This window comes from Blennius ocellaris (genome assembly GCF_963422515.1).
Source record: "Blennius ocellaris genome assembly, chromosome: 20".
NCBI lineage: Eukaryota > Metazoa > Chordata > Actinopteri > Blenniiformes > Blenniidae > Blennius > Blennius ocellaris.
The window spans coordinates 3,315,595-3,331,931 of record NC_137669.1 but is presented as its reverse complement, the minus strand read 5'-3'; the positions used below and the strand labels follow the sequence as shown (position 1 = coordinate 3,331,931).

Here is a 16,337-nt window from a genome sequence, read left to right as displayed (position 1 = left end):
TTATCTTTTAACGGGCTTGATACCAACAACCTGACGGCCCGTCATCCCAACAGCGCTGCTTACAGTTCTCAAGCTACATTGCTGCTTTGACATGTCTACTGTTGCCGTGACGACAGCGGATGTTGCGACGTGCAGGGATGTGACATCGTATCTGGGCTGTAACGTCTGTAATTTGGAGTTCGCTTATCCCGTGCGAATGTACTGCAAGTAACACAGAGGTGGAGCAGTAATCCACAAACTACTGAGTAATACATGTCTAGGTAATACTAATCCTGTGCCAATAGGGCATAAACCTCATATTGGGCAAAAAGGCTTTTAAAAAGATCTTTACTTTCAGCATGAATACGGTGAAAGCGGGGCCTCACCATTCTTCTGACGTTTTGGGTTTTAAGCAGGAGGTGTCAGAAAAGTTGGCACTAATGGCTAAAGTCACTTTTTGATCCTTCAATGTGAAGCCGAATCAAAAAGCGTGGGATTATTCACCCACTAATAATGAACACGGTCTGGGTTTAGATCATTGTGAGGCAGGTCAGTTTTACAATACCGACGTTGCAATAATAGCAGATTTTTTTCTTTTCTTCCTCCCCCAAAATCACACATTCGAGCAATATCATAACAATTGGGCCCTCATTAAAAGTTTGCATAACGGAACCAACATTTTGTATCTCAAGTCCTATTTATTTTTAAGTAAACAAAAAATACAAAAAGACCTGAAAGTCCAACTGCGGCATGTAAAATGTCAACGATCACTATATGATTGCATATAATTGGCTTTCAAACTGAGCTTCTTCTTCAATTAATCCACTTTTAGGACTTCAGCCTTGTGAACGTCACTCCCAAACATAAAATCTGAGAAATAAGAACGACTCAGCCGTCACTGAGGTTCTGACTCAGGCCCCTGGTGGAACTTTTTGAAAACGTCCGACTTGTGGCAGACTCCAGAGAGCCAAGACTCCCACTTCATTTTGTCCAGGGACTTTGTAGTTTTATAGTCAGGAAGCACCTGGAACCGTAATTCAACTCCGTACGAATGTTTGTGTTCTCGCCATTGTGAATGTTTAGAGCTTATTATTCTGTGTGTGTGGAGGGGGCATGCAAACTACAACATTTCTGTAGCTTCGGAGACATTGTTTTCAAACCGCTGCCATATAATTTGCAAGAGTTTGGATATGATCATAAGTTAACATGGACCATATCTCGTTGCTCACAGGACTCGGCGTACATATTGTTCCTAACCAGAACTCCTACTCTGTACAAGTATATTAGTCATTACCATTCTACCAGATAATGAATGTTGAAATTAGGGTGGAATGACAGAAAAAAGTACTAATTATTCTCAAATAATTTTTTTTTTATTTCACAACTGTAAAACCAAAATTGACACAGAGAGCTTGACTGTGATTTCAGTCATGAACAGTTAATGTTCAATAAAGATATGAATTTAAATGAAATTGAGTAATCACAGTTTTTGTTGTCTAAACATTCCCAACTTGTGGACGTTTGGTTCCTGAATGAGTTTATTGCAGACAGTAATAGGCTGATCTGTCCACCTAAATGGAATAATAATACTCTATTCAGATAGAAGGTCTTTCAAAATTAACATTCAAGGTTATACAGACACATGCAGTGCCAAAGAGTTTATTTCATTGGAGGAACAGTGCATGCAGTGGAGAAGAGGCCTGAAGGGGGTCAGTGCTCCATTGTGGTCTGTGACTTGGCATTTAAGATGTTCACACTGCTGGTCTTTGTATACAACGCTTGTCGAGTACCTGCAGGAGAGGTTTGAATGATCTGATCAAGGTCCATTCAGAAAGTATCCCGCGGGCTACTTGTACTTGCACCTTCTGTGTTTTACCGTCATGATTCCACTCCAATCAAGCCTTGTGCAGCTTGAAGGCGAGAGTAAATGGGGCCTAACAGAACCTCATCCTCTCCACACTGGAAGCCCTCACTGTCATTAATGACACTGAACGTGTTATTGAAAAGCTGGACTGCTCTATTGTATAAGGTTCAAGTTAAGCTATAGTGTTCATAGTAAGGGCGACGTCCGCTTTTAATAACTTCAGTATCAAGGTATCATCGGGTTAACCCTTTGAACTGAACATGAACTGAATGATGTGACAGGAACAAAACAACGTGGAGACTCAAGAGTAACTGAGGAATCGTACCCTCGACCTGGACCGAGGTTTGCACTGCAGAAATTCTCCACCTATGTCTGGTTATTCAGGTTTCTGACTGTTAAAAGAACGTTTTTCCTTCCCACTGTCTCCTCTACTTGTGGAATTGTTGGGTTTTTCTCCATACAAGTACCTACAGATATATGTATAAATAAAACAGAATTGAATACAGACACTTACTGTGGGGAACTTTGCTGTTAATAAGTATTGTTGAGTATCTGAAGTCCCTGCATTCACAGCCAAACAGTTCTTTAATGTAAAAAATAAGACCATCCTAAACTGCACTCAGAAAAAACACTGTTACTTCTCGACAATGCCCAGAATTTTCCAGTGAATATATTGTTTCGTAAATAGTAGAATATAACGTGCAGAGAAATGTGATGAGCTCAAGAGAATCACACAACGAGGAGGTAACCGAGGACGTTCTCCCACTGGTTGTATTTGTACAGCTGACAAGCTGGAGAAAAGATCCTCGGGGGCCTCGATTCTCCAATTCTGATAATTAGCTACCGTTCAAACACGCACGTCAAACCGAACCCATACAATAGAAACATCCAGCAAATCGTCTGAGTGACTTGCGATCAAAACCCACGTAATTACAGTACTTAAAGAACCTCACTTTATGGAAATGGCTTTTTCGGTCTGACATCTCGGACAACACTCGCTATTTTCCGTTCATATTAAGAACGGAGACTTCAATTTTCTCTGTCTCATCGTATTTCGCTCATTAGATCAAAGATTGAGTCGCAGAAAAGGTCACGGCTGTCTGGCGGTACATGGGATCACTCCTTTTCTCCTCCTCAAATTAAAGGATGGAAAGTAAGTGAGGAGAGCGGCATTCATTTACATGCTGTTTATGCAGAGCAGTGACCATTAGAGCCTCATTCTTTCTGAGCTCTGGGTGGCTGAAAGAAGCTGTTACTGTGGAGTAATCGGGGGGCTGAATTAGTCACTTTGCTCAACTAAATTTTCTCTGCACGCTGAGGCATGCTGATGAATTAATGCTACATGGTACAATATTATCATTAGAACTCAAATGCTCATAATTTCCCTTGCAGATAACTAATACAGTCCTGAACCTCTGCATGAAAAATACCAACTCTTATAAAGAATGGCACCAAAAAAAAAAAAAAAAGAATGGCACCGATTAGGCTGCGATCCATTCTTCCATGTAGACTATTTAATATCTCAAAGGGAGAGAGGAAACTGTGTCGTGTCCTGTCAGACTATTGTTGGATTTTGAACAGTACCTGCTTCAGTCATTAGGTAGGCTGTGTAATGAGTGTTAATGCTCACAGACTGTTTCTTTGACATTTCAGCAAAGTTCATGTCACTGAACGACGAGCGGTGGATGAGGGTACAGTACAGGACCAATGCTGCAGCCGGCCAGACAAGAAAAACTGATGAATGATATGAGTTACTTGTGGGTGCCCAACCACATCATTATAACTCATATTACACTATTTTTGAACACTTTTTTAAAAGACTGCAGTTTTTGGCAGAGGTCATGACACAAGCAAACCAAGATGGCCGACTTTTACATTGTAACCAACGCCATGGTCTGACAGTCAGTATAATGCTATTGAAATAAAAATAAAGAAATGCCTTCCAGCCACAATACTCATAAATAAGAGTCAAAGTATTTCTGAGGTCGTACTGAAAAATTCAAGTTTTCAGGATTGATTGTAAAGTGAAAAAAAACTTTGAAAGAAAAAGTTAAAAGTTTGCCAGATCCAAACAGCGAGGAGAACACGGGAACATATGCTCCGTTCTCTTCTGCTGCGCTCAAAGTCAACACGGAACAAAAAGAAGATCAGTGCCGCGGAGCCCCGGCTCCTCCGGGAATCTTTTCAGCCTCGCAAACATCAAAGTAGCCGATCACATTGTGAGGTGCACGGCGTTTTACCCCCATCTCCCATTAAAGGACACCACGGAGGGGATAAAGACCTTGTAAAAGACACATCTGAATGATCTGAGAAGATGAAAGGAGCTCTCACCGCCGAGAGGAGGACACTCTCCACAAACTAACCTTATGTTCGCAAACAGCCCGTAACTTCTTTGTTTTTCCATATAAGCATTCAATAAGTGGCACTTATCAGCAGTCCCTGAAAGAAAGAAGCCACATAAAAAGGAAAGGAGACAGAAACTGAATCCAAAACTTGTTGTTCCTCCAATCCAGGCCTGTTTTTCGATTTGTGTCGCCATGAAAAGGCAAAAGGGAAAGACAATTAAAAGTCCCGTGTTGTGTGAAGGAAGTGCGGATGATTGACAGAGTCATTTTTGCTGCTGTCGGATGGAGGACTTGAGCTCCAGCGATCCTGGATGGAGACTCCAGGCAACATCTCGCGCCTGACACCTCATTCATCATGGGACAGGAAAGAAATACAAAATGACACGGCTGCTTGATGTCGGGAGAGGATGAGCTGGAGAGACGAGCGCAATATGGTTCAACAGACGGAGATGTTGGGGTCCGTGCCCCCCCCCCCCCCCCCGCTCTGTATGCACCGGCCCACTCAGGCTCGGAATGATGTGTGGATGCTGGGTGTGTGTGTGTCAAAAGAAACCATCAACAGAAGATGGGGGGGGTGAATGAGGATTCATCCACCGCATGTTACTTGTTTGGGATATCTATAGAAATGTTGTGCAGCGTGAGGAAGAATCTACTCACTGGATCTACACTAATCTTCAAATAATGAAGATGTGTATCGCTCGGGCTACGGGAGAATCCTTGACGGAACGCAAGCGCTGATGGGTGGAATGAAATGCAGCAGCAGTATCTACAGGGAACGCCAGTCAAAGAAGTGTGGGGGGGGGACGGACACGTTAAGTCTATATATGCAATTGCAGAGGTTACGAGACTTGACACTTTGTGCCTTCGGGGTGCATCATGTCATAGTGGATCAGTTTCTACAGAGACAACAGATTTTAAATCAATTACAAGCCTGGCGCGTTACGTATTCTGACCTCCATTGAAGCTTTTATTCAAAACTCATTGTGATTATGTCAGTGAGAGGTGGAGAGAGTGAGTCTTTAGCAATTTGGATAATTGTATAACAGTGACAGATGGCCCGGGCTAAAAAAAAAACAAAAAAAGCTGAGAGAAGTACAGTAAATGTAGAGCTGATGACACATAATAAAACTCCAGGAACATTTGTTTGGTTTAGGCTCCTTTACTCAGCTTGAGATGCGCATTGTTCCGAAGAGATAGAGGAAGAACTTTTACCAAGTCATCATTACCAGAATAGACTGAAAAGAAACCTTGCAAATCAATATTGTGACAGTGAAGGTATATAACAGTTTTATCAAACAGTCATTTAAATAAAGATCTAATCTATTTCATCCCAACGACCAAGAAGTCACCAGAAGGTGGTCAGCCACAGAAACAAATGCTAAATGTGTTTTGGGAGGATTGGTAGCCTGGATTAAAGCGTAATAAGAACTACTATTAGCGACTGTCAGCAATAGAAGAATCTGCTAGAGTAGTTATGCAATAATAAGAGGAGTGTTCGAGAAACACAGCGTGAGGTATTACATTAAGCTTCCCAGAAATATAGCATTACCTGAAATATGATAAATGAGATGTCACAGTGACCTTGTCCAAATTGAGTGTTTCATCATTGATTCTCTATAACATTTGTGGCAGCATAACGATAGTCTGTCATAGCCTCTTTCTTCCCCCCAGATAATGCATTCAGGAAAAAAAAAAAGAAAAATGGATCCAAGATTAAAAGTCAGGGTCATGATGACCCTGACTTTTGGCTACCAAAACCAAATCGGAGAGCTTGTGAGGCGAATTTGCGGGAATTTGTGCAAATTGTTTGAGTGACACTGCATTAATGAAAATGTGTAAGGTCAAAATGACTCTCGCTCTTATTTAATCATTACTGGCTGGAGGTGATCATTTCAAAATCCTCCCTCAAGGCATCCAGGAACAATGACAATATGTACAAACAACATGAACATTGTGCCTCTGGCGTTCACCTGCTGCTGAACTGAGGCATTAACATACACTCTGGGTTATATGTGCAGGTACAAACACAATCACACTGGATTGTGGATTCTGGAGTGGAGAGATCACATACAGCACCATGTCTGTTCTGTCGGTAGCAAGTAACACAGGGTGCACAGACAACTCGTCCACAAAACTGCAACCCCAGACGACTCGTCTACAATCATTTTTTTCCAGCATTATTGAATTGAAGGATTGAATTTCAAAGTATATTTGACACATTTTGAAGGATTGTCAAGTCTATTTGACACAAAAATATTTTGCGACGATCAAAGTGAGCAGCTGCTCAGAGCGCAAACTCACCAGGAACCCCGTGCACCGGCTCACATGTAAGGTCTTCAGAAATACACTTTTTGAGAAATGTATTTCTGAAAACAAATAGGCTGTGCAGTTGAAAAGTTAAAATGCCGCTTCATAGCTGACAGCTTTGAGCGATGCGTTCAGGTGCATCACGTAAACCCGCCCTCCGACGGGCTCATACAGGAGTGACGTTATTTGATCAAAATGATTAAGATAGGACTTTATTTATACTATATTAAATATATATGGACATACACTAGATACATAAAAACTTTAAAAGAAAAATATCAATTAGAAAAAATATGTAAAACTCCAATGTATAGGATTTATTTTCTCAGAACACCTCTGGAATCTCATCTCTCATGGACGAGTTGATCGGGGTTGCAGTTGTCCTCCAATGGGAACACAGTGTTGTCTATCTAACCTGTAAAGAAGCAGAACCCTGGCGCAATAATGGAGACTTCAAATCTGCACCTCCGTTCTACTTTGTGCTCAGCTGCGTTCCACTTCCAGACCCTCGTCAAAATAGCTTGTTCTCAAAATGAACCGCATTATTTGGAAGGACCAGAGGCTTGCTTGTATCCGTGCAACTCTAGATGGTATTTACAGTCTGGTAGACAAGTTGCAAATAAAGTCCCACTGCCAGAACAGCGGGTGGTAAATGGGAACCAGCATGGGACCCGAGATCAAAATCTCTTTGAAGAGACTCGTAAAAATGGCAGCGCTGCTGTGACTTCCATCGACAGACACTCATTCATCAGCCGAGACAAAGTAGAATGGCTGTGACACGCTTGACTTTTGCTGTTAACGCAGCGGCGGCTTCACGGCGTTCGCAGTAACACTGACCGTCGTAAAGTAAAGTCGTATAGTAACAGGCGAGAGAGCAGCCAGCTGCTGTTCTTAGAAATCCTTCACTGATAACAATTCCTCAGTTTAGCTGAAATCATAAAGCTTCACGGTGTGGCACGTTACGTGTTAGACAACGTTTTCAAGTGAAAACCCACCAGTCACCATAATTGCAATCCAGCTTCATTATGAATGACCGTGTACTCCCACTGCTAATGTCTATAGCAGGTGAGCCCAACCCTGGTCCTGCATGTTTTAGTCGCTCCCTACTTCAGCACACCTGAATCTAATGATGATGTCATCACCTAGGTTGTGAAATAGCCCAATAACGAGCCCCTCATTGCAATCAGGTGTGTTGAACTGGGAGGAGCTCAACCCTGCAGGACTCCGGCCCTCCCGGACCTGGTCTACAGTGTATTGTTCACGTTTGTGTGGTTTCATTAAAAAAAACAAGAGCACAAACTTGTGGTCTGGCATGGCTTATTTACATCGTTTTTAGCATTTCTGCCATTTCCATGTAACTGGACATCATTTTCAAAACGCTGCCGTGTGAACGCAGAACTATTCTGAAACGATGCATTTTTACTTCATAGCTTGTCACATAATCGGGGCCTTAGCAAATATAATGCAATGGCAGTCGATTGGTAGGAACATTGGGCCTACAGCAGGTTCATTAGATCTGTTCTCAATCGTCTCTTGGGTCAACTTGAGCCAGAAGAAGTCCGATTCACACGCCTGTGGTGGGGACAAGAATTCTAAACAAGAGGCTTACATGTTATACGTGACTGCATGAACTCCAAGGTTCAGTTTCAGGTACTGTCTTCTCCCAGAAGAGGAACTAACAGAAAAAGCAAGGGAATGTATGTGCCCCCTCTGGTGGGCCAGGGAAATGCACTCTTGGTTTCAGGCACGCTATGTTCCATGTGGGTTATTTCTACTCATATCGATGATTATATCGTCTGACTTTCAACTCTGCAAAGCTTAAATTTGGGATAGCAAATACATTTCATCAACTAAAATATATTTATGCATAATCAGGGTCTTGAAAGAGGAAAGGATCCAATTTCCTGAGCTTTTTATGCCGGCCTGGCTGAAAAACAGTCGACCAGCGACAAGCCACCCGAGCAATCAGCTTCACAACGCCGGAGGCATCAATGAAAAACAAAAACTGCCTGCATCGCTGTCTCTCTCCGCCAAATACGAACATTCTGTGGATTTTTTCCACACAAACATTTGTTGTAGAAATGAAGCAAGTCGGCAAACGCTTGAACTTCATTCAGGGGAAGCAGAGAATCGGAGCCAAGTTGGAGACGAGGGTCCAGGCCGCGAAAATCAAAGTGCCATTGCCAGTGATTTATTTCATGCTGATTTGTCACATTTTGCTGTAGAAATGCAAAAAGACTTGAAACCCAAAGACAACACAAGTTCAAAAGAAACTAAACAAAAAACATAACACCTTGACACAAAACAATAATTCCACAATCTGGCTGGGAGTCAAATAAAAATAAATGGTCGGGCAATTCATTTCTTGTGACGGGCCACATGAAAAATCAGCACTAGTATTGAGGGTCGAGATGTTAGTTAACTTTAATGTTGCTCAATAACAATTTCCCTGTTGTTTCCCTGTATCAATTTATTTCTCCAAATCACAGTCTTTTTATGGAACTCATGAATACATTTTGATACATTTCTAGTTCAGTAAGTGACTATTTTTTCAATAAATGTCTTCTTATCCACTTTTCCAACCCACATAGAGACAAACACACACTTACATTCAGGCTTCTGGGCAATTTCGGGTCACCATGTTAAGCTCACATGCATGTTTTCGGACCATAAGGAGGAAAAGCCACGAACACAGAAAGAACATGTAAAGTCCACACAGAAAAGCCGCTATTTCAGAGAACACTAACTACTAGATCCAGCAATGATGTAATAATAGGCAACAATGTGGAAACATCATGGTAACGGGGCCTTGATGGTCATTTAGGCAAATGGGTTTGTAATTCTTCTAATCCTAAAGATTGACATGATTCTTTTTTTTTTAATGTCATGATATTTTCTCCTGTGTTCCTGCCATGATTAAATCAACCTCTTGACAGTGCCATTTACCCCACCACGAAAAACAGAATAATAATAATAATAAAACAAAAATTCATCAGCATTTTTTTTTTAATCCAGCAAGTAATAATCTACTGCGCTTAGTTAACTATAAGATTCGATCCAAATGTAAGTTTTCACTGAGCCTCTTCAACGTTATCTTTCTGGCACGCTTGTTGATCTTCGCCACTCGGTGCTGCAGAGGGGAGATAATTTGCAGAGGGCTGAGTGATGAGCTGTTTGGCTGCGTCTGAGCAGATCCCTCTCCGTCCCCCAGCTCCCCTCAAATAACACCGACCCACCCTTCTGCTGTGAGGAGTCACCGGTGGTGTACAGGAATCATACTGTGCCACTTTCCCGTCAAGCCAAGTGAAAGAGTGAGAAGGCTGAGGTATTTGACTGAAACCAGGAAAGACAGTGGTTGTGATGTACATGCAGGTGAGTCCATCATTACATCGATCTGGTTGATCCTGGCAGAGGACAGAGATCATTTCACTAAAACCTCTGAATATCTCTGTGGTGGAGAACTGTCCAACACTGCCACCTGGCAAATACAAAAATAGGATTTTCCATTCTTGCCGTGATAAAAAAAATGCAATCAAGAGTAAATAAAGTTCACTTTTAGGAAACACTATATTGCTAAAAAAAATATTGAGGTGTCTTTGACCATGGAGTCGGTTGAGAAGGTCTGAAACACAGTGTTATCTTTAAATCATCTCATTCTATCAGGTTGAGGTCAAGATCCTCAACGCCAAACTGGCCAATTCATGTCTGTATGGATCTCTGTGCAATGGTTGCAACACAACAACAAAAATTCTCCCCTCTGAATGCTGCACCAGGCAAGTATCTTCTGAAACCGCTAAAATCAGACTCATCCATCGAATTGCCAGACACAAGTGTACTTCCTTCAACCCATGTTGTTGTTTTGTTGAAGGTCATACAACACTTTGTGTACAACACTTGGGCTCCGTTTCCAACAGAAAGCGTGTATGTAGGTCCCACAGTGAGCGCTGTTTTTAAATGCAGTTGATGTGGCAGGAGTGCAGCAGGTTTATAAAGAAGGTAAACTGAGTCGGTCCAATACCATTAAATATTTATACATTGATCTCTCGCTAAACGAATATAAGCATCGGTGATACTCTTAAATAAGCTATTACACAAACCTAGTGGGAAGCAGAATTTAATCAGCAGTCTCTCCTACACAGAGCCACACGTTGCCTCTTCTATCGTCTACGAAAGTAAGACGCGCGAATCAGAACAAGAAAAACGTATGAAGCAAAAGGGTATGAAGGCTGGTCGGTAGGAACAGATGAGAGGAGCCTGAAAGTCATATATCTGAAAACCTTAGAGTTTTGAGTTCAGTTCGGTTGGAGAACAAACTTTCCACTCACCTCTGGCACTCGCTGGCGTGAAGCACCAGGTCCTGGTTGTTCTTGGCGCTGACGGTGAGCTCGTGCTCCGTCGGGTTGAAGATGTCGAGCAGCAGGTGACACTGGCGGGTGCTGTGGACAAAGACACAAGTTGCAAATAGTAAAAAAAAAAAAAAAAAGACCTTGTAATTATAGTGAAATTGTTCGCACTTTCATAAAAACTTTTCACTGGCACTTTTATGAAAGTTGGCACTTTCATAAAAACAACAAACAACAAACAAAATTGGTGGAACAGAGATAAAAATGTAAAAACCATGAACCTAGTAAACAGAATAAGGTGCTCAATGAGAAGAACATGAACAAATGATTGTGGTACCATTAATACTCCAATGCACATGATGCTAGTTTATTTGATCTTTAAGTCATATAATGATCACGTCCACATGATCTCACTAAGATAGGAAGAACATCTAAAGTATTGGTCGGTGATGATTAGTGAAAACTTGTTCATTCTTGCTCAGCGACACTGAACATGCTGCTACTGAGCATAAACACCATGGCCATAATAAACACTTCATCTGCATACATGTGAAGAGATGGACAACAACAACAACAACAATACCAGAGTGTCAGGACTCTGGCTATATTCTGCTGTCCGTGGAAACGTACATTGATTTCAAATCCTTACTGTGTAAACGCAAAGCCTTTCTGAAAACGCATAAAGGATCACTTAACCTCTTTACACTTGTGTAAACAGACCAAACAGGACTGCTAGACACCCCCTTTGTCTTTCAAATTTCTTCAATTAAAAAACAACAACAACCCCTAAACAACTCACAATAGACTGCACTGTAGTTACTTGTTTTTCTTGAATAAACATGCTACAAACATGTTAGCTCAGTTTTGTTAAGTTTCACAAAATGTGGCAATATTAGATGTTGATGCTGGATTGATGATTTCACTGCACCAAATTTTACAAGTTGTGTAATCAGTTTACACAAATTGAATATATCCATTTTTTTTTAACAATATGACAATGCAGCTTATAGTATGCATGATGCAACGTGCCAAATGTTTTATAAGACCACAATGAAAGAGGCATGAGTGTACTTTATGCATGTGGGTACAATCGCCTCAGAAGAAAAAACAGACAGTCACAGTGAATGCATTGCATCAACAGAAGTGGTGTGTGAAGGGCTCATCACTTCTTGTCATAACATCAAAGGTGGCGGCGCTTTCATCAGGCCCTCAGGCCTCCTGGAGCAGGTCGTCTCCACATCGTCCCAGCGCCTGCTTTTCTCATGCAGATCATAAGAGGGACACATTTGTGATTTAGATCAAGACGGGAGAGGTGACGCTGGATTTTCAAAGAGTTAATTTTAACCCCCCAAGTAGGTGCTTTTCTCCCCTCCCTTGGTAATGACAGATGAAAGGAATGGATATGAACAGCGGCAGGGAACAGAACGTCCAATGCTTACGGTGGGCCGTTACATGAATACTGTTTAGTGGAGTTGGACTCAGAGGGTTTTGGACAAAGTACAATAAATAGAACTTTAATGAAGTAGATATAATATAACTGAGCGATGTTGCATTGTGGTTAAATAATTGGACATCGGAGTCCTTTCCACAAAATGTGCACTTGATATCCACTCTATGGGTGTCAGGTTTGTCATCGACTTAAAACTGCAGGTACTTGGTACTGTAAGGTACATCTACTGTCGCCTGGGGCTTCTTCAGGGAAACAAACAAAAAAACAAAAAAACAAATGGAGTAACTTTTTATGAAATAAGACAGTTGGTCAGGGCACTGCAAAACTTTTGAAAAGCTCCTGTAAAGCAGCTTGACACCAAACACAATGCACTGCTGTCCACTGAGGAGCTTGTCCACTGGGTGTCCCACCATCTCCAGCGCCAACATGTAGACTTTCAGTCCATCTCTTTGGAGAAGTTGCTAAATCAACCGAAAGCACATTAACGAGTCCAAAAACATCAACGGTGGAATTTATTTATTACTAAAGTGTACCCATTGTTTAGTGGCATTTTTCAAAAGACACCCCACCGTGCTAGTCATGACAGCCTCTGTCTGTTGAACAAAACCGTCAAAAGTCATAAGATCTCTACTCAGTAGATTGAATTGAACTTATTCCTGCTCACTTACGAGATCACTGAACTATTGGGTTGGTACATGAGAGTCCAAACATTTGGAAGAAGCTGTGTGGAAGAAGTTCATAGAAATCTCCACAACCGATGCGATTAATCACTTTAATCACCCCCAAAAAATTTAAAAGTTGTAAAAATAGATGTGTTTGCCCAATAGCTAACTCCGGCCTTTTAAATATTTGTGTTAATGGGGGCTTCAAATTGACCTTCGCTTAGTCTTTAATAAACTGCTATGGCAATTAAAGGAGCATATATTTTAAGGCCTACCCATGTTTCTTTGATTGTCTTGTTGTCTTTGTTGGCAGACATGATTAAAGGGCTGAACGAGCCGAGGTGTTGATTAATAGTCCGGGGCGTTTAGCAGGGCGATCAATCAGGCTGCCGAGCTGAGCAACCGATCCTCATTGCTCGGGAGCTAAGTAGCCAAGATCAAGTGAAGGAACAGCGACGGGAGAATCCAGCCACTGACGATGTGGCTTCACACCTTATGATGAGAACGGAGAGCTCGGAAGACGAGTCCAAAATGAAGCAGAGTTCATTCTGCTGCTGCTTGGATGAAGATGGAAGATTTTGTACCTCTTCAACAAGTAGGGAGTGAATCATAACACTGAATCATTTGTGATAAGTATTCTGTAATGCTGCTACACAGGGCACAGAGGTCCCAGCTAAATAATTCAACCCCCAAAAAAGACTTTCCGACTATTTGTCTCCATTTCAGTCTGTGGATTTTTACATTCTCTTCTCTCAGAGCTGAGACAGACGTTTATAGTTAGTTCTTTTGTTGAAAGGTGTAACCAGCTAAATCATCCATCAAGACAATATCAATCCCGGCGCCTTATGTGTATTTAATGAAGCTGGAGAAGCCAAATAGACAGAGGAGACAATGCAAAGGTACGGCGACAAAACAGAGAAAAGACGAGTGGATGTAGATTCCCTACAAATCGACACAACTAACAAATATAACACTGGATCAACAACTTGAAGGCCACAAAAAACAACAACCGTCTGGTTAACTGGGTCAGCATGTAAACAATGAAGAATGGGAACTCGTTCACAGTCGGCTGAGAGACTGAACCATGAGCTCGGATCATTTTTACAGTAGGTTAGCAGGTGGTAGTTATGTCACGCGCAATGTGAGGAGCCCAACTTGCAAAGACCAGCGGAGCTGCGCCCACGTTTCTGCCACTTCTGCAGACCGCCGTCAATAAATGTTGATTTTGCCGCACTGCTGAGGAACCAAATCGTGACACATTCCCTGCACACAAAATGTTACAGCCCTAATTAGCCTGGCTGGATTTAGAGTTCTGCCGATGAGGGGATATTTTTAGCTCCAGGAGCCAACAGTGGACGGTTGACTAATCTGACGTCCAGTTTCAAAGGCTTGCAGGACTATTAATTAGCCAGTGAAAAGTAGAGATGTACTAATTGTCTGCTTCTGTGCCATGTCAAAGGATGAATTCAAATCAGATCTTGAATAACTGGCTACAAAAGAGCCATTTTGCTTAACCCTCATCAGCTATATGACATTCAAACCACTGACAGGTGAAGTGAATTATACTGATTATCTTGTAACCGTGGCACCTGTCAACTGGTGGGATATATCGAGCAGCAAGCGAACAGCCAGTTCTTGAAGGTACTCTGAGGTAGACAGAAAAAAAAAACAACAACTGTGTGAGGATTTGAAAGTTCGGACAACAGGGTTACACATTCTTGGTTTTCGGTGTTGGATGTGTGAATGAAAAAAAATGCTGCCTGATACCACAGAAGATCTTCCACATAAAGTGCAATCACTACAGCCTGGTTCCAACAGAAAGGACCATAGTCATCCATCATCACCAGGAGCATCAACAAATAAGGACAAGACACCGTGAGGACAAATCCTGATAGGAAATTGGTCTTCAAGCTTATTTCAATGTGACAGCTGCTGCCGTAGCTAAACAGGTTTCCTGGCGAGAGCAGCCTGTTTGACCAGGATAATACTGCACCACGAAAAACACCATTGGGGAACACTTTCAGGGTCTTAACAAAGGCTGGAGGTTTCAAATTGATCACAATTTCAGCAGACTCCGGTGTGATGGGCTGGACAAAACAATCCCTGGAGCGCGCTCAGCTCTTGAGCTTTGGGAGTTAGAGGATCAACTGCATCACAAGGAAGCCAGTTAAATCATCAGCTTGCTGTAGAAAACTCATTGCACTTTCACACTTTATCTAAAAAACAAAAACACTGTCAATGTAGTAATGCGAAGGTTGATGTATTTTGGCATAACAGCTATTCAAAGCATATAGACACATCTGGATATGTTTGGTGTGGTGAGGGACTGGCGACCTGTGGAGGGTGTGCCCTGCCTTCACCCATCGCGAGCTGGGAGAGTCTCCAGCAAGCTGCAAGCTTTAATTGAATACAGAAGATGGGTGGACTCTGGAGAGTCATACTCAGTTAGCTTTGAAAGTTTTCACGAGTTTTGCTGGCTTGTGACTCAGGTGGTAGAGCAGGTTGTCTCTCACTTGGAAGGTTGCAGGTTTGGGTACCCTTCTACCGCCGTCCACACGTCACACTGTCCTTGAGCGAGACACTGAACCCCAAACGCCTGCCAAGGAATGGTATTCATTGGAGTGTGAATGCATGTGGGAATGGGTGAATGTGATTAGTCTTGTAAAATGCTTTTGGAGACTGCTCAAATAAGTCAAATCGATTTACCTTCTATAAGCATCAGTCAATTGTGGGGATGGGCAGACAGTGAAGCGTGTCTGTCACTTGCTCTATGAACCACAGACTTCTCCAGTTACACACAAAGACGATGCACAAATTGCACGTTCATAAATCCACATCATAGGATGGGTTCATTTGGGCCGTGGACCAAATCAACACACAATGTGGACTGGATGTGGTTTCAAGAGCTTCCTGTTCACTGGAGATCATCTAGTGTGTCGCACTTCTGTCACATCGCATACGTTTCCTTTGCTTCACAAACATCTTGAAAGAATGACCAAAGACTAAACAACGAAATACAGTCTGATTTTAACTGGTAAAAACTTCCACACAGAAAACACAGTATTAATTATGTATGAGTAAAAAATCAACTGTATCGATCAATAAAACTATTGTGCATTTTAGAAAGAAGAGTTGGACTGTATATGGGAGGAAAGGGGTTCTTGAGGCAAAAAGGTATAAAAAAATCAATATAAAGGTAAAGACGGCAATGCAGGTGAGAAGTGGTAAGGCAGGAAAGGCTAGTCTCAACACAAACTTAGGAGTGTAGTCAGAAAGAAAAAAAAACATTGGAAAGGAGAAAATTCTACAGTGTTGATGTCTCATTTAGTTTGTGCAGCAGTTTTCAAATATCTTGTCGAGTTCAGGGTTAGTGATGTTTTTCAAGGT

The 16,337-nt window shown here is 41.9% G+C and overlaps 1 protein-coding gene across 2 annotated transcripts in view; it reads right to left on the bottom strand.

Moving 5' to 3' along the window:
• Positions 1-16,337, bottom strand: part of trappc9 (trafficking protein particle complex subunit 9) — a 270,086-nt gene that overhangs the window by 109,999 nt on the left and 143,750 nt on the right. For both annotated transcript variants that reach the window (XM_080515759.1, XM_080515760.1), the window contains one exon: positions 10,821-10,931. In XM_080515759.1, coding sequence (XP_080371885.1) covers positions 10,821-10,931 — 111 coding nt within the window. The remainder of the gene's footprint in view (positions 1-10,820; positions 10,932-16,337) is intronic.